Source organism: Neovison vison, chromosome 1 (genome assembly GCF_020171115.1).
Source record: "Neovison vison isolate M4711 chromosome 1, ASM_NN_V1, whole genome shotgun sequence".
In the NCBI taxonomy this organism is placed as follows: Eukaryota; Metazoa; Chordata; class Mammalia; order Carnivora; family Mustelidae; genus Neogale; species Neogale vison.
This window is the reverse complement of record NC_058091.1, coordinates 205,735,165-205,753,889: the sequence shown is the minus strand read 5'-3', so window position 1 is coordinate 205,753,889 and position 18,725 is coordinate 205,735,165. Positions and strand designations below refer to the sequence as shown.

General features: G+C 38.9%; 1 protein-coding gene and 1 non-coding gene across 2 annotated transcripts; both read left to right on the top strand.

Moving 5' to 3' along the window:
• Positions 1-10,520: 10,520 nt before the first annotated feature.
• LOC122917769 (cytochrome c oxidase subunit 7C, mitochondrial) lies at positions 10,521-12,877 on the top strand. Its single transcript, XM_044266036.1, has 3 exons — positions 10,521-10,724; positions 11,841-11,984; positions 12,775-12,877. Exons 1-2 carry the CDS (start codon positions 10,650-10,652, stop codon positions 11,955-11,957), a joined length of 192 nt encoding a protein of 63 aa, XP_044121971.1. The 5' UTR covers positions 10,521-10,649; the 3' UTR covers positions 11,958-11,984; positions 12,775-12,877.
• LOC122898298 lies at positions 12,618-12,680 on the top strand. The gene has a single exon (XR_006382967.1). It is a non-coding gene; the product is annotated as a small nucleolar RNA Z39 (small nucleolar RNA).
• Positions 12,878-18,725: the final 5,848 nt, after the last annotated feature.

The following is an 18,725-nucleotide window of genomic DNA, read 5'->3' as shown; positions in this document are numbered from 1 at the left end:
AGAAAGGGAAAAATCTTGTCCGGAACAAAATTATGCAGTTAGGTATATGTTTGATAATATCTTGCCTGTTGATCTAACCATTCTCTTTAATCCCTTGCTGCTTCCAGGAATCAACACTGCCCTCCCCCAACCTTTCCTAGGTAATCTTGCCTTCTAGAAAGTTCTTGGATTGTGAATTTAAGTCAAATTCTTACATCTGTTCTTTATGTGTATCCAAGCCTTTGTCTCTAAGTTTAGAAACAAAAATTTTACTATCCTTTTGAGAATGATGGGAAAGTACTGGGATTTTTTTTATTCCACTGTAGTCAGGTTTGTCTGCTTCCCCAATATATGCACAGTACTGCTCTGAGAAGTGGATATTGTGGAGGCAGAGAAAAATCAAGGCCATCCCACCTCAGGTTTAGCCTTAGCGTAAGTACAGCCATCTCAGACCCCTGTACCCAAGGGCTGGACTTTACCCTACTTTACTTTAGTTCCAGGAAGGCCCACCCTACTTTAGTTCTAAGGACCCCCACCCTGCTTTAGTAACAGGAACCCATAAATACCCCTGCCTTAACTAAGCTCGGGGTCCAAGTCCTTACTCCACTGCGTTGGGTATACTTGGGCCCAATCTTAAGCTTGTCAAATAAACCCTCAAGTGATTGCATCGATGTCGGCTCCTTGGTGGTCTCTCGGACACAAAAACTCAGGTCCAACAGATATAATTCACATCAGTTATTTCACTTCACATAGTAAAAAACTGTGTCCTGGGAAAATAACTTTCAATTCATCACCTGTTTTTTATTAACATAAATTGCCTTTAACTCTGCTCTCTTCCATCGTTTCTTTCCTTCATGGTAGGATTTCAATAGCAGGAATGCAAAGAGAAAGAGGGGGGAAAAAAAACACCTCCATTCAGCTCATGAGTTTCTGAGAAGACTTTGGAAAATACCAGGTGATACAATAGGTTGAGTACTAAGGATTTTAGATCTTGCATCCCTGAATACTGAGTGTCAAAAGACATGTTAATGCTGATAGCTGTGGCATGAAAATATAAAATTCAGACTTGTTCAGCAATGACTTCAAAACTTTCCCAAATTGGTAATAACCTATACATCTACAGATAATACAGTAATAATAATAATAACCTACACTTCAGTAGTCCTCTCACTCAAGGTCATGATTCAGGTTCTTCTTCTCACGATAAATGAATGATATTCTGATGTCCTCATTTGGTAAGAGAGGTATTCTCTCTCACATTTTAAGTTTATATTCTCTTTTTAACAGTTATGTTATTTGTCTGTAATGAACTGTAGTAGATGTTTTTAATCTGATGCTCTGTTTACCCTTGTTAGTCAAAAAGTGCATGAGGTCTGATAACAGAACTCTGTAGCTCTTCCAGACAAGAACAGTGAGGAAACTAGGAAACTATTAGAGATAGAATGTCTGGGGTTTTTCCTTCAGAGGATAGTTTTCCTCGTGGCACCAGTCAAGAAAGAACTTCCTTCCCAGTCAAATGATGATAGAATTCCCTAAGGAACTGATTTTCTAAAATGTTCCATGAAGAGCTGGGAAATGTGTGATCAGTGACCCAAGAGGCCAGGAGGGTAGGAGTGCCTTGATGACGTGGGTGGCTTGACAAGGTTATCGCTGGGACATATGAGCACAGATTTTGCAACCTTAATACCAAAGCTGATGATACAAACAGAGACAGTGCAGCAAGTATGAGGAAGTTAGGAGTGATCCCACAAGAGGGGAAAATAGCACAGACAAACAGTGGTATGGAAGTAATGATAATATCTGCTATGTATTGAGCATTGCTACTTGCCAGATACAGTGCTAAGCGCACATGTTCATTTAATTAAAAACTAATTGTCTATTTTAAAGGTTGAACTAAGGATAGGTTCATTACCTTCTAAATGAGTGGCTCTCAGAGAACACAGATTCACAAGACAGGAATAAAACAAAAGCAAGCGTTAATATCACTTCCCATCTGCCCTCCACGCAGTGTGGAGCAGAGGGGAGGATCAATGGAAGCTTATAAATGTTCAACACTACAGGCAATAGGTAGCACACTCTGTTGACAGAAAAGGGAGTGGGCAGTCTGCTAGCAGACCGTACAATCCTAAGGCAGTTGGCCCTTCCCTCGTTGAGAACGGTGAGTCATTGCAGTTCTCCAGGTGGATCTCAGGGAGTGCAGAAGGATTGGCTCACACCAAGTCTATGTTCTGCTGACTTACGCGTTTCTGAAGAGATAGCCATAGAGCAGTGGTTTTCAACTAGAACAATTTTGCCAGCAGAGGGCGCCCTTGGTAACATCTCCACAACTTGGGAGGGGAAGTGCTAGTAGAATCTAGTGGGTAGATGGCAGAAATGTAGCTAAGCATCCTATAATGCAGGACATTACCCTCAACAAAAAATTATCTAGCCCATAATGTAAGTGGTCTCCTGTTGAAAAAACTTTGCCGAAGAGCCAAATCAATAGGACTGAGTGCTGTTTTGGTTTTAAATAAGAATAGCCAGGCATCAAAGGTCAGGGTGCTCAGAGGCAATTAACAAGTCAATCCTCTTAAAGAATTATTTCATTGCTAAAAGTAAATTATGGGTGATTGAGATGTTCTATATCTTAATTGTGGCGTTGGTTAACAATGTATACAGTGATCAAACTCATTAAACAGTCTGCTCAAAATAGACATGTTTTATTGCACATTACTAATGCTTCAGTTATGTGGATTTTAAAAACTAAATCGTAATCTCACACTCAAAACACAGTATTTGTATTTAAATTGAAACTGCAACATAATGTGTCCATTGTTTTCAGCCAACACGTTAAGGAGTGTCTCTATGAAGGATTCTCAGGATAGATACATAAGGGATAAGAAAAAAACAAAACTTGCTGCCCTCAGAGAGCTTACATTCTAGTAGAGCATTAACTTCTTTGTGTTTCAGACCTACACACTCCAGACCATTGAAAAAAGCTTAATTAAAAAGTGACATATGGAGAGTCACAGGGAATTTGCTAATGTAACACTTTGAGGCAGCAAATATTTCAGTTAACCCTTCTTGTAGCCACATAAAGTAGGTAACTTTATTGCCCCATTTGAAAGATGAGAAAAAGTCATGCAGCTTGCCCAAAGCTAAATAATTAGGGTAGATTGTGAATTTGAATCCATGTCAGTCTGATTCTGGGTAATATATTGCCTGGAGTGTGGCCCTCTGAGGACATGTGCAAGAACAAGAAATTCTAGAACAATTATGACAATTTACAACCACTTTAGCAAAATTCTGAGAGTATATATAACCCCTGGAATTGAATTCTTATGGAGGCACTCTCTCAGATTTCAGCAAGAATCTAGGTCTCCACAGAGAGGCCATTATATGTGCAGCCAAACCATTTCTGATTTCCTCTAGGACACACAGACATCTCAAGTCCTCAGAGCCCCTGCATCTAGGTGGTAGCACATGACTGATTCGGAAAATAGCATTTGGGTACAAGCAGTGCTTCTGACCTACCGAACAACTGTGAGTGAGCCTCTACTTTCTCTTTCTTCGCATGGTGGCAAGCAGGGTCAGTCCAGAGGACTGAGTGGAGCACAAGAGGATGATGACTCTTGAATTACCATGTGGAAGATCACATGCTGAACATCTGATTCAGACTGTCATAGAGTGAGGAAAAAAAAATCTTTATCATAGTAAGCCATTAAAATTTTGGGATCATTTGTTATGTTAGCTAGCTTTAATTACCTTATCTAGCCCAGGCTCCATAAAGCAAAGAAGAGAAAGACTGATAAAGTAAGTAATTTTACAACAACTTTCTATGTGGGGGAAAAAAAATGTATGATTTATTAGGTTATTTTCATGCTCCAGAAGACATTTGAGGTATAGAACAAAGGCACATACTGTATAACAAGATAAAATAAATTTAAAATTGGGGAGGAAAGTGAAACAAGGGAAAATACATTTAGAAAAGCAGATGGAGCTGGGAGTGAAGTAAACATAAGAGATCCATTGTCTCCACTAAAGTGGTCACACATTTGGCTCTAGGCATCCTAGGAACATAGCATAAGAAGAAAATTACAATGAAGTCTGTTATTCGCAGTACTCATAAGGCAAAAGCAAATCAGCTACCTAGGACAAGCATGTTTATTCTAGTTCTAAGACCGGAGAAAAATTTGTCCTGTGGGCCCTCATAAAAATGACAATGTGAAATATATTGAAACACATCCTCAAAGGAAAAAAAAAAACTCTCCACACTAAACCCTGCAATGAAATTCATGAGTCTGATCATTTATAAAATCCCTTAGTACAAAGTATTAAGATGATGTTGAGCACAACTCACATGCAATGATACAGTTTTAGAATGCTGCTCCGTGAGGGTTTAATTTAAATTCAGAGATGTAAAGAGAACTGGAAATTTAAGCCTAACCCATTTTGTGTCGTAATTTTATAATTAGTTGAAATGTTTAAAAGAATCATTTGGTGAGTTTGGTAATAATTTATTCAAACTGCATAAATATGCTCAAGAAATACACATGTTTCTTAATTGTAAATTCAGACTGAAAAGCCAAATACAAAAACTCTCACAGCATAAGCAAATATACTTTGATGGACTGTATTAACCATACAGTTGCCAGCCCATTTTGTAGAGGAACAGAGTGCCTTTGGTCTGATTCCTTCAGTCTCAGCTGAATGGTCAAAACAGAGTAGCAGCTTATATGCAATGATCAGCAGTAATGGGCCTGGTCATAAATCAAGATTTCTAGGTGGTTCTTATTTGCAAAATTTTTTACAATCAACACATGTAATGTAATAAAGTTGGTTGTACTCTCATGTATCTCCTCTGTTTTTCTTCTACTCTAGCAAAAAAGAATTTCTTTTTAGAATGATGCATCAAATTGATTTTCATAATCCCCTTTCTCATTTAAACTATGTTTCCCTAAAATAAGTAAATAAAATTATTTAATCACTTAGTATCCTAGTTAGAGAAACAACCAGGAGATGCCATGGGGAATTTAAAGAAAACATTCAAGGCAATAACAAGTTCCAGTGCAAGTTAAGTCAGGATGGAGATGGAACATAAATATAATTAGAATCAGTGATTTTCAAATTAAGAAATGTTAGTTTCTGCATTCATTTTGTAAAAATGTACCAACATATACTTGGCGATTCTCAGTGAAGGGTAGTAGGGTGCTTGTCTCACAGAGTTGAAGAATGAATCTCGCCAACAAAAGGGTGAAGGGAAAGTTTAGTAAGTGAAGGAGAGAACAGAAAGGAAAGAAAAGGAGCTCTGCTAAAGTGGGAAGGGGTCCCAAATGGGTTGCCATTGAAGGCTTTTATGATCAGTCTTTTATAGAAAACTGACCAGGGAACTTGGTAAATATCTTGTCTATAACGTTTAAGACAAACCAAGTGGATTTGTAAATATGAAAATATTTCATCCATATTTAGAGCAAACAAGGTGGATTTGCCTATAACATTTCTCCACATCTGGGATTTCAGTGATCCTGGTTACTTAGCCCACTGCATGCCCTTAGTCATGTCGCCCCCTACCTGTCTCTCTCGACCTACCCTTGACTGTCCCTTACCCACTGTGAGTGAATCTATCCCAAAAAAGGAATCGTTTTTTTTTTTTTTAAAGATTTTATTTATTTATTTGACAGAGAGAGATTACAAGTAGGCAGAGAGGCAGGCAGAGAGAGAGGAGGAAGCAGGCTCCCTGCTGAGCAGAGAGCCCAATGCTGGACTCGATCCCAGGACCCTGAGATCATGACCTGAGCCGAAGGCAGCGGCTTAACCCACTGAGCCACCCAGGCGCCCAAAAAATGAATCGTTTTTAAACCTACAATAAAATTGGAATAAGAAACATGAAAGACTTTTAAGGGAAAAAAATGGTATTCAAAAGTAATGAAACAAACGGAAGAGTAAAATATACAGCTTGATCGAGTAAGCCTTTTTTTGGCAGAACTTTTCATCTGGTTGGTCATCACTAAATCATTCAGAAGGTTGGCAGAATATTTTCCAACCCTCATTGCCACACGGGAATCACATTTTGTCTTTTCCTAAAACCGGGTGGTTTTTTTTTATCTCCCTACAAATGTAAAATTTCAAATAAAAGCTAACATAGAGTTCTGACTTTAATTCTGCAGCATGAGAAATTCTAAAAACTTGAGACCAAAAGAAACATATTAACTTGAGTTTTTCAATGTAGGACAGAAACATAATTTCTTCACTAAACAATCTATTTCTAAATAAACTCTACCCTAGTTCTTAAAACCCTATATAGTAGCTGTTGAGAGAAATGACAAATATTGTACTTTAATTTTTAGAAATACTGTTCTATATAATGTAATTTCAGTCTCCAAAGACTCGTGTGGGTCTAGAAAGTACATTGCTCACTCTATGATATACACCCTCCTCACTACTTAAAATAATTGGATTTTATTTTTAAAATATAACTTTGGAGTAAACCTCATGTCCCTAAAGATGTTTTCTATTTTGTACCAATATGAGAAATGTCTCATTTCTCTTGAAATTCATTTTATAGCAGAAGAGTATCATACTGAATCAAAAGTTTCTCTAGGATGATTCACATTTTTCTTGCCAAGTATTATGACTGGATTTAGATTGTTAGGCTACATGTATAAGAAACTATGTATGATATGATACCAGTTCCAGGTTTGTATTTCTGTATAACAACCTACCCCAAAATTTAGCAGCTTAAAACAATCATTTATTATTTTCTCTTATAGTTCTGGAGACTGATGGGTTCAGCTGGGTAATTCTTGTTTAATGTAACTCATAAAACTGTAGGCAAATCATAACCATAGCTGGAGTCATCTGAAGGCTTCTTTACTCCTATATCTGGTGCCCAGGCTGAGGGATGGCGAGAAGAGCTAGGAGCTGATCTGGCCTATTTTTTCCCCTCATCTTCCCTGCCTTTTCCCCATGTGGCTTCTCTAAATGGTTAGCTTGGGCACCCTTATAGTCCTAGTATTCTGATGGTAGTTAAACTTCTTAACATGGTGACTGACCTCTCCAGAAGACATTCCAATTTGTCTGAACGGAAAGTGCAAGGCTTTTGCTAAGCCAGCCTCAGAAGTCTCAGGAGGTTACTCTGTTGCACTCTATTGGTCAAGCAGGTCACTAAAATCAAGAGGAGGGGACTTAGATCGCACCTCTCACAGGAAGAGTTACAAAGATATTATGACCATCTTTAATTTACCACAGTACCTGTTCAAAAGTAGAAGATTGCCAAATTTCTTTAAACTTTTTCTTCACTCCATAGCGAATTTTAAGAGATTGTGATTAATTTAAAACCGCTAAACTCGGGGTATGTTAGTTATTTAACTAATTTATTAGTTATTAGTTAGCAATTAAGAAAAATAATACGGAAACTAATATGAAGTTTCCCCTAATGCTCAGTTTGCTTTCTAACAAAAACACTTTTAAGACAATGTGTTCTGCAGGTGGTATCTAGCCATTAATAAAAAGGTAGGTAATCATAGAGGGAATAAGAGATCTCCGCAACTTTCTTTTCTGTTCCCAGGATTGTGAGATCATAACCTGAGCCCAAGTCAGATGTTTAAGCGACTGAGCCATCCAAGTGCCTTTCTCATCAACTTTCAGTCACATTCCAATTTACCTTCTAAGTTATCAGGAGCGTCTGAAAGTCACAGAATGCATTTCTGAGGATATTTAGCACTCCCTGAATCAGGCCTGCTGCTGCTTCACCATCAAGGGAACCACTCTGCTACCCAGACTCTAAGTAGCATTGACTGGGGCCGCTCACTGATACTCAGCTGGTGGCTGGACTGAGCTGGAGGGTCCAAGATAGCTTCCCTCACATGCCTGACACCTGAGCTGCCCTCTACCTCCTTTTGGTGCACTCCTAGAGACTCTCCAGGAAGCCTCTCCAGCAGAGTAGTCAAACATCTTACATGAATACTCAGGGTTACAAGGGCAGATGCTCCAAAAGATAGGAAAGGAAGCTACCAGTATAAGACATGGGCAGGACACTGGCACAGAGTCACTTATAACACATTCTCTTGGTCAGAGAGTCCAGGGTGCCTGGGTGGCTCAGTCGTTAAGTGTCTGCCTTCAGCTCGGGTCATGCTCCTAGGGTCCTGGGATCAAGCCCCGAATCTGGCTCCCTACTGGGCCGGAAGCCTGCTTTTCCCCTCCCACTCCCCCTGCTTATATTCCCTCTCTCACTGTGTCTCTCTCTGTAAAATAAAATCTTAAAAACAAAAACACAGAGAGTCCACCTACATTTGGTGAGAGAAGGCATAGACTTTGTCCTGATAAAAGGATTTGCAGCTATCTTTAATTTGTCACAGGGCCCATGGGAAGACTGACAGTTCTGAAGTCACCTACTAGAGTCTATCCTGAAATTCCCTTTGGAGTTAGCTGAAAGCCAGATACACAGTGGAGACTCAAATAGTATGAACTAGAAGTTACAATGAAACAAATATATAGGAGACATTGAGTAAGGAAAGGGTTAAGGTAAGTATAGGCAAGGAGAGATGGTGGGTGGGGGTTGTTGCTGCCTAGACTCTGAAACCATCCCTGGCAAGAGGAAGCACTAAGACAGAATGAACAAGAGATAAAGGAATAGACCAGACCACCTGACCCTGGATGTTAGGGAATATTTTTCTTTGGAGGCTACATTGTTATTACAGAAAATGACCAGATGAAAGAAGTAAGTCATTAAGGGTGTTATCAGTAGTCCTTACTCAAAGCAAGACGGCATAAGAATCTTAAGGCAACAAGCTTCAGGGTCACGTTTTCAATAAAAGACTGGTCCTAAAATCCCTCAGTGGCATCCCATTTGAGACCAATAGCTTTCACTTTCTGATCTCACCTTAACTTACTAAGCTTTCACTTCACTTCACCCTTTTGTGTCCTTGAGATTCATTCTTTGACTCCATGAGATAAGAACCCTGCAGTCTTGCAAAAAATATTATTTACATTAGACTGAAAAGGACAATCCAGAAATACTAAACGTGAAAATGTTTCCCAATTATAGTTAAATCAAAATCCTTTACTATATAAAAGCCTTGAGAGACACTTAAGAAAACTTAATGTCCTATAACCTCTATTAGGAGGACACCAATTATAATGCATTATTACACGCATCTCTACTTAATCAGAAGTTACTCATAGCAATGAAACTTTCTAATTTTTTTTAAGTGGGTTGAGGATGGAGAAGCATGACTTTTCTCTTTCAAAAGTTAAATAAGATGAAAGCATTTATTTTATACCCACTTTTCAAAGCAAGACTTCGTTTACTATTGCTGTATAAATGAGCCATCTGAGGCAATATATGCTCTCCCACAGATGAGTAACATAAACCTTAGGTTAGCAGGGCCTTTCACAAATCTCATTTAATACCACTTTCCAGCCTTATGCATCACTGCTTTCTTCCTGATTCCCACCGGTCAAAAGATCACCAGGAACACACTTAAAATTAAACAAGCTGGGCTTATTACTCACTGCATTAAAGGAGACAGAATACTGTGAGGAACCATGGGCATCTCAGCAAAAAAAAAAAAAAAAAAGATGTCAAGACTTACAAGATTTGGGCTTGTTTTCTGTTACTTTGTCTACCTTACTAAATTTCACTTGGAAGAAAGACTAATCCAAGGTTAAGGTGGTAATTGGTAAAAAGGCAGAACTCATTGTATTGGACTGGATATGGTGATGTTTGGTCATTTTTGTTACTTGAACAATGTTCATTTTTGTCTATGGTCAGACACGATAAAGGAGTGACCTTACCGTTTTTTCTTGAACCACTGTGAACAGAGTAACTTTGTCTGATGCTGATGTTCTGTGAAATTGTTTACATTCACGACACCAATTCCCAGTCGAGGCTAACTCCAGATGTGAGGGGCTGCTTTTCTCTTTCATGCTCCAAATATGGCATACCCATACCGGCCTTCAGTTTGCTCTGCCCTGTCTTAATTCTGATCTATTCAGTGACCTATATTTTCAAGAATCCTCCCCTTAGCACTGCAACTCGGTTTCCTGACATTTTTTTGTACTGCTTATTATTTGGTTACTTGTGTTTACACTGTGTTTCCTCGGATAAGATCACAGCATACATCTCTCTCAGCGCTGGCAGAGTACTGCAAATTACAAGTACCAAGCATATTTTAAAATAAATAAAAAATAAATAATTAAAAATCACCAAAAAAGAAAAGGGAAGGTTTATTGGTTTATTTTTGTGTTCCATAAACTAGATGAAACTGCGTCACTAGATTCAGTGAAATCATTCTGGAATCCGATTCCAAAAATCCTGACAGGAACTCAGGTTTGAATAAATCATTGAGGATAAGAAACGCAGTAGGTTCTTGTCCTTCCAGAGACGCCAACACACCCCCGCCCCCCACCACTGCTCTCACAATCCCCCTCACTGTCCGGTTTGCTTGTCAGACTACATTTCCCATAATCCTTTAGAGCCGATAAGGCGGTACTATGTTCTAAACTACAATTCCCACAATCCTTGGATCCCACCATCTTGTCTCATTTTCTGCCGTCGCTCCCCGTTTCCCATCTTCCCTTTCGGCTCCTGCGCGCTGAGGAACAAGGTCGCGAAAAGAGGAGGACGTTGGGGGTGCTGCCATTTGTACCGTCTTGGGCTCTGCGCTTTTCGCAGAACCTCCAACGGCGCTATGTTGGGACAGAGCATCCGGAGGTTCACAACCTCTGTGGTCCGTAGGAGCCACTATGAGGAGGGCCCAGGGAAGGTTAGTGTGTAAGGGGCCCAGCTTCGTTGGGGGAGGGGGTACCTGGCTGCGACTAGCCGAACCCCAAGGCCTCCTGTGGACTGTGGAAAGGGAGGCGGGAACTGAAAATGTGAGCTGGGTTGTCGAGTAGCATTCCGCTTTCCCCTGGAACCAGGCCAAAGCACAGGACTCTGGCTGCGCTCCGTCACGGTGGAAAAGAATGAGTAGGAAGAGCCGTAGACCCTACCTCGCCCTAGTGCTCTCCTTTGGGCCCTCCAGGAGCTGGAGGGTCCTTGAGGCCAGGGCTGCAGGTATTTGTGGCTTGAAGCTAAGCTAGAGGTCACCGGACTCGTAGTGAAGGTCATTGGAAACAATGAGGATGTGAGGCCTATAGCTGTGGGTCCAGTCTTCTAAGCACTAGAAGTATTAAACCTCTAGTTCAGGTTGGGTTGAGCTTCAGGTGTAAATAGATTAAATCGAGTAATTAGAAGTAAATACTCCAGTGATCGAGGCCTAGTAGTAAAGGGCTGAGAAAACGTGTACAAGGTAGGGCTTCTTGGTTGTGAAAAAGTCAAAACTTCATAATGCAGTTAACATGGCCTGTGCCTTTACCAGGTGGCTAGTTTCTAGCAAATAGGAAACTAGAACAATGCATTCTATTTATAAAATAACTCCCTTGAAGAAAAGGATTTTTCGATTTTCTAAAATAAAACTTAGCACTGTGTTACACCTAACTTACTAAGACCACAGCTTGGTGCTCAGTAAAGCCAGTTGTTTTTTACTGTATAGTGTTAAGTGTGACGAAGATCATGGGATGTAGAATATAGTAATGTTTAAAAAGATGGGGGTGCCTGGATGGCTCAGTGGTTTAAAGCCTCTGCCTTCAGCTCAGGTCATGATCTCAGGGTCCTGGCTTTTAGCCCCACATCTGGCTCTCTGCCCAGCAGGCAGCCTGCTGCCCCCTCTCTCTCTGCCTACTTGTGATCTCTGTCTGTCAAATAAATAAATAAAATCTGTAAAAAAAAAAAAAAAGATGGCATGATATATGGCATACATAACCTGATTACATTAAAAAAATAATCTAGCATCAGATGATTTGAAGTTCTGGTTTTGTTGCTTGTTCCCTTTCCCCAACAGAATTTGCCATTTTCAGTGGAAAACAAGTGGCGATTACTAGTTATGATGACTTTGTACTTTGGATCTGGATTTGCTGCACCTTTTTTTATAGTAAGACATCAACTGCTTAAGAAATAAGGATGTTTTAATTGATCCATCAAACAGGTAATTAATGGATTTCTAATCATCCCAAAGCAATGTTTTCCCTTACATGTCTTTCTTCCTTCCCTCCCCACAACCCCAATCTCACACACAGTGTAGGGCTGATAGAGGTGACATCAGTGGAGACAGGTTGATAAACCTATAAACAGATGTTTCTTTCTCTCAAAACCAGTTTTTATTGGATACTAGTGTTTGTGAGGCACGCTTTATATTAATAATCTCATTTTGTTACCTAGCAAGCCTGTGAGGTGGGTGGCTTAATCCAATCTCAAGACATAAAGATGTTAAGTTGCCCAATACCTCATAGCTAGCAATGGTGGACCAGGATTTTTACCATCTTGTTCCAGAGTTCACACTTCAAACCACCTAAAGTTCTGGTTAGATGATCTTGAGGGCAGTATATGCCGAAACCAATCTTGTGTGTTGGAAAGTTAGTGGTTACTTTGTGTGAGAGGAAAAGATTTATTTCTTTTATTATTGATTGTAATCAGAATTTTCCTCAAAGCGACATTATGGGCAGCTCTGTGAGCTGATTAAGATAAATTCCAAAAATATCTTTTGAGAAGAAAAGACTTCATTTATCTTCATTTATAAGGGAATTGATTTACCCAAGCGATCTACAATAGAAAGACTTTGGTGCATGTGATGAAGCAAATCAGTATGAATAAAGTCATGATACTGTAAACGCTTTCTGATGTACCAGTCATGAACTGATAAACAATACGTTAATGAAACTCATTTCTTTTTAATGACTGACATTTTAATGCAAATAACTTTTTGTCTTTATTTGCAGATGTGGAAAGGAACATTTTAAGAGGTGCAGTCTCTTTGAAAAATGGATCAAACTCTTGAATTCAACATACTCAATATGTTTGTAAATAAACTTATGGCATGAATCCTTAATGCCTCGTCTCTGAAACATGGAATATAATAATTGTGCTTACTTTTTTATTTGAGAAATAGACCAGGATTAGTTTGTTTCATCAAAATATGTATGTTAATTAGCCTCTTTCTTGTTTTTAGATTTTAAGGGTTTGTTTAATTTTTGATTACTAGGTCTGGACCTTGTTGGTAATTTTTTTAATTAAAAAAGGAAGAAGTGCACTTTTAGTTTTCCTTACTTTAAAGCAGTAAAATTGGTTTTCATCATGAGGAAAACCAGTAGTGTATACACAGTGAAATCCAAGAAGTTATTTTTGCACTTCAGAACTGTGATCTAAAACTAAAATTTGGCCTTGATAAGTTTGCTGTTGACCAATACTGGTTTTGTTTAGACTAAAATAAAAGAACATATGAAATGAAATGTAACAGCATCTAAGATGGAATATGGAAATATTCCTTTATTCTGGAATTTTAGTGGGATTGGACTAAAAGATGGCTCTGATCAGTAGTTGAATCAGTGAATCAAATTTATATTATGGATAGTGAAATGCTGCTAGCCACATAAAATGTAATGACTTCGTTCCTAGGGCTTTGAATTGGGGCAGAGAAAAGATAGCGGCTGAATGTTTTAGTCCTAGTTGGGTCATTTTTGGAATACCACCCTGGTATTAGAAGAATGCTGTAAAGTAGAGGTTGTAAACTGGTGGTGCGTTTGAGTACTGGCCTTTTTGTGATTAGGTGTGCTGTACTTCTTAAACCAATATTTAAAAACTAGAATAGTTACAAGAAAGTATGGATTCTTGAAAAATTGCGGTGGGTGGTTCTATATCCTTTCATAGAACAAAGCCACTGCCTAAATTAGTCCTCACCATAACGTTAGATGTCCTGTATATCCTTAATATTAAACTGTTGATTTGCTGGAACCTTAAAAAACTTTCTTGCTCTAAGTTTATGTGACAGGGCCTATCTTGACACTCTTCAATAACCATGCAATAACTGCCTAAGTATGGATATATAATTAAATCTTTATGACTGGGCAGCTTATTCCCTGTACTTGGATTTCATTGTTTTTTGTTTTGTTGTTTTGTTTTGTTTTTTATCCATTGATGAATTAGATATTATCCTGTGTTTACGCAAAATTAAGGCTTTCTGCCTTTGGGAAGATGAAAACAGGAGTTCAGTGTTCATAAAATGATTTCAAATCCTTGGTTCAAATCTCTGCTATAAATTATAAACCTAACTGTCTATATTTTTTTGGAGGAAATGGGAATAGAACCTTGCGTATTGTTTTCGGATTCAGTAAGCTAAAAACATTTTGGCTCCTGGCAAGTCTTAAATGATTTTTTTTCTGAAATAAAATACATCACAAATCACACGTTACCGTTAGCAGCAAGGTCTAGGTAGAAAATAACTGATTTATTAAATTTGTCTTTTATATGAATGAGGAGAAAAAACCTTTTCCTCTCCTGGGAGAGGAGCACAGATTGCCCCATCGTAAAAAGGTTTCAGCTAGCTGGCTCTTAGTGCATGAGTACATTGAGTGGCAGAGGCAGAAACTGTTCAGTTTCTGTATTTGGGTTCTCCAGAGGAACAACCAACCAGATACGTATATAGACAAGATTTGTTTTAAGGAATTAGCTCATGTGATTGTGGAGGTGAGACAGGTCCAAAATGTGATGGGGGTAGTGGTGAAGGCTGGAGAGCCAGGGAAGAATTGCTGTTCCATTCTCTGCCAAAGCTGTCATGTTAGCAGAATTTCCTCTCGGGGTGCCTGGCTGGCTCAGTAGTGTGTGAATGCAACTCTTGATTTTAGGATTATAAATTTGAGCCCATGTTGGGTGTAGAGATTACTTAAAAACGAAATCTTTAAAAGAAAAAAAAAGTCCTCTTCCAGGGAAGTTAGTCTTTTTCTGTTAAGGTCTGCAGCTGATTGCATGAGGGTAACCCACCTTATAGAGAATAATAAGCTTTGCTGAAACTCCTTCAGTTTAAATGTTATCTCTCCAAAAAACTCTTACAGAAATACACAGAAAAAGGTTTGACCAAATATCTGGACATAAGACTCAGTCAGGTTGACATTAAACTAACTGTGACAGGGATGTCTGGGTGGCTCAGTTGGTTAAGCTTCTGCCTTTGGCTCAGGTCATGATCCCATGGTCCTGGGCTCCAGTCCCAGGTTGGGCTCCCTGCTGCGCAGGGAGCCTGCTTGTGCTCTTTCTCAGACAAGTGGATAAAATCTTTTTAAAAAGTAACCATGATAATTTCATACAAGCATGCAGCTTCATCCGGTGTAATATTTAAAGTGTTGGGTTGGATTTTTAAAAGGCCCAAGGTAACCCATGAAAAACCCAGGTTCTCTTGGAAAATTTAAACTTGATGGACCTGTACATCTTGCTTGCAGTTGAGCCAGTCCAAGTGAAGTACCTTACACAGATGGCTTCCTTGATTACAGAAGACCTGAATAGATTTTGGCAGGGGGCAAGAACTCAGGATTTGTTTTTAAGAAGAACCACGATTCTTCCATAATTAAGGTTTGACTGCCCTGAAGGAAGGGAAATTACCCATATTTTGCTACAGAGGCAGAACTGTTATAGGATTAGGACTAAAACTTGCCTGGATACCAAGCCAGGCTTTGATCACGTATTCCCTTCTAGTAGGAGACTGTCTCAATTCCTGTTGTATCAAGAGTATCTAGTTGTGAAGATCAAAAGTGGAAGTAGATGTCAATTTAGGCAGATTGTTAGGCTCCTAGTGTAGAGTACTTAAAAGTGAGGTGGAGGAAATAAAGTGGACATTGTTAAAATTGTTGAAGTTGATTCCAAAGCCATTCTGCAGTTATAGGTTGGTGCTTTCAATTACATGAGCTATAGTTCTAAATGGGTCTCCAGCAGGTATTTCAACCTTACCATGTCCAGAAGTGCCTGGATGCATATAGTAAGCTGTCAGCGTCAGTAAAATTCCAGCTCCTTAGCATGTCATTAGTCATTTCCCTGGAATTTTCAACCTTACCCTGAACGTAGAGTTCCAGTTTTATGTACCACTTCCAAGTCTTCGTTCACATGCCATGTTTTCTGTAAAGCTTTCTCCTGCTGATTCCTCCCCATTAGCTTGAACACATTACACTTAAGTCTCTAATCCCTTATAACCAGCTTTATAATTACATCAGCGTGTACTGTAATTACTGATTTCCTTCCCTAGTTCATACCAGCGTATGATCTGAGACCAGAAGGACTATTACTTATTCATGTATCCTGCATGTATAATTTAGTGAGTGGTCAATGGACATTTATCGAATGGAAGTCAAGAATGATAGAACTACTTAAAAAGAGCAAATTCCAGGCCTAATCTACACACCAAAATGGTATATGTTACAGTGTTTTCTGGATAAAAATGGGTTTTTCCCCAATACTTGCTGAGTTGATTTTTCCAACCAAATGTATATTGAAATAATCCAGTTACTGCAGTTTGTACCAAAATGTAATTGAACTACATCATAGCCCACACTGCTTAGTCCATCTATGCAATGTGAGCAGTGCATCTAAGACAAGCTGATGAAACTAAGTGTGTTGACTTAAAATTCTAGCCATGAATCTTTCAGACCAGTATTTTGGGAATTAGGAAATGTATACTTTTACTTCACAATAAATAGATCTGAGTGGACTTAAGGGTCTTCTACCTTACTCGGCCTGTTGTTCCTAATCTCTTTCTTTGTCACATGATGGCTGCCGTAGTTCCAACCATCCCATACAGATTTTACAATATCCAACAAGAAAAATGCAGTTTCAAGTTATTTTTAAGAGTTAAGAAAGATTGTCTAGAAACCCACCACTCCCTGGGTATAAGAGCCATGTATTCATTACTAACTACACTAGCAAGGGGAATGGCTGGCACCATAGTTACTAGATTTGAGCAGTTAAGACTTTCTTTGATGTCTTCTGTGGGAAGGATGGACACTGAAACATGTATGTTTTCTACTAAAAAGGGAAAAGAAAGTGGCTATTAGTGATTGAAAGACAGTGCCTGCTGCAACTATTCTGTATAGTACAGGTTCCAACTTAGAATGTTTGACTTAAGTTTTTGTTTTGTTTTTTATTGTGGTTATGGAAAGTGATAGGAATTCAGTAGAAACTAGAATACTTAAAGTTTTGAATTTTGATCTTTTCGGACTAGTGATAAGCAGTAGGATACTATCTTGTGATGCTGGGCAGCAGGAGTAAGCCACTATTCCCAAACAACCACACAATAAATTTTTAAGGACCATACTGTTGTTCACTTCAGTACAATATTCATTAAACTACATGAGATATTCAACACTATTATAAAAAAAGTTCTTTATGTTAGGTGATTTTGCCCAGTGTAGGCTAATGCTAGTGTTCTGAGTGTGTTTGAAGTATGTGAGGCTCCCCTATGATACTCAGTAGGTTAGATGTATTAAACGCATTTTTTAATTTAATATTTTCTACTTAATATGTGTGTATCAGGATGTAACCCCATCATAAGGAAGATCTGTATACTGAGAAAAGGACCCAAATGTCAAAATGTAATAAGCTTTTTATTTTAGTGTATCCAATAAGTAAAAGTCTTTAGATTATAACCAGATCAGGTCATTATAGAAGAGAGGAGAAATAGTATTGTGGGTTATTTTTTCTATCTCTTTTAAGTAGAAAATAATTTCTCTGTAGTAAATAGTGGAAGCTATTACATGGTTTATACTCTGCCTCATCAAAACTTCTACAAAAATTTGGGGGCACCTGGATGGTTCAATTGGTTAAGCACCTGTCTTGGGCTCAGGTCATGATCTCGCAGTCTCAGGATCTAGTCCCACATTGGGGCTTCCTGCTCAGCAGGGAGTCTGATACTCCTTTTGACCCTCACCCATCTCAAGCAGTCTCTCCCTCAAATAAATAGCTAAAAATCTTAAAATAAATAAAACACGGTTGGGGTGCTTGGGTGGCTCAGTTGGTTAAGCATCTGCCTTCGGCTCAGGTCATGATCCTAGGGCCCTGGGATCAAGCCCCACATTGGGCTTTCTGCTCAGTAGGGAGTCCCCCCCGCCCCCCGCATCTCCCCTGGCTTGTGCCCTCTCTCTCACTCTCACTCTCTCAAATAAATAAAATCTTTAAGGACAATTTTAATCTACTACAAAATATTTTGTTCTCCCATCTACTGAAATTTTATGGATCTGAGGAACATATAGCTACTTTCTATATGTTTAACATTAATACAATTAAGATTTTTTTTAGTGAACATATAATCCAAATAATTTATAGTTGATTTTGGACAGACTTAATTGAACTCATATTTGAATATGGGTACAAGCTGTTCAGTCTTTCCCTAACCCCATATAGTAGTCATTAGGGTTTTTGTAAGCATGCCAGTTCTTCTATGTGCATGGCAGGATTGAACTCTGTCTCCTTTGCTTTGACAAATGAAAATATCAGCAGAAGTGATCTGTTACTTCTTCATGGAAGCTTAAAAAAGTGAACAATTCATCAAGTTCCCTTCCTCATGTTAACAGGGAGAAGGCCTCCATTAGCCTGAGTTCCTGAGACCAGAGACTGCAGCCATTTGTCCAATGTATAGAATGTTGCATTATTTCAAGCCTCTGGGGTTAGGATTGTTCCTGCAGCAAAATTTGGCCTACCCTCAATTTAATACTTTGTACTCCGTATGACCTTGAAAAAGATGACTTCTCTGTATCTGATTCTTCTGTTGTGGAATTCCATGTCAACTGGATTGGGGCACCTGGGTGGCTCAGTTGGTTAAGCATCTGACTCTTCATTTTGACTCAGGTCAGCATCTCAGGGCTCTAAGATCAAGCCCAGTGCTGGGCTTCCAGCTCAGCAGGGAATCTGCTTGAGA

Coding starts and splice junctions, on each gene's coding strand:
- LOC122917769 (XM_044266036.1), top strand. CDS start 10,650: ATGTTGGGACAGAGCATCCGGAGGTTCACAACCTCTGTGGTCCGTAGG. Junction 10,725..11,840: donor ATGAGGAGGGCCCAGGGAAG/GTTAGTGTGTAA, acceptor TTTCCCCAACAG/AATTTGCCATTTTCAGTGGA.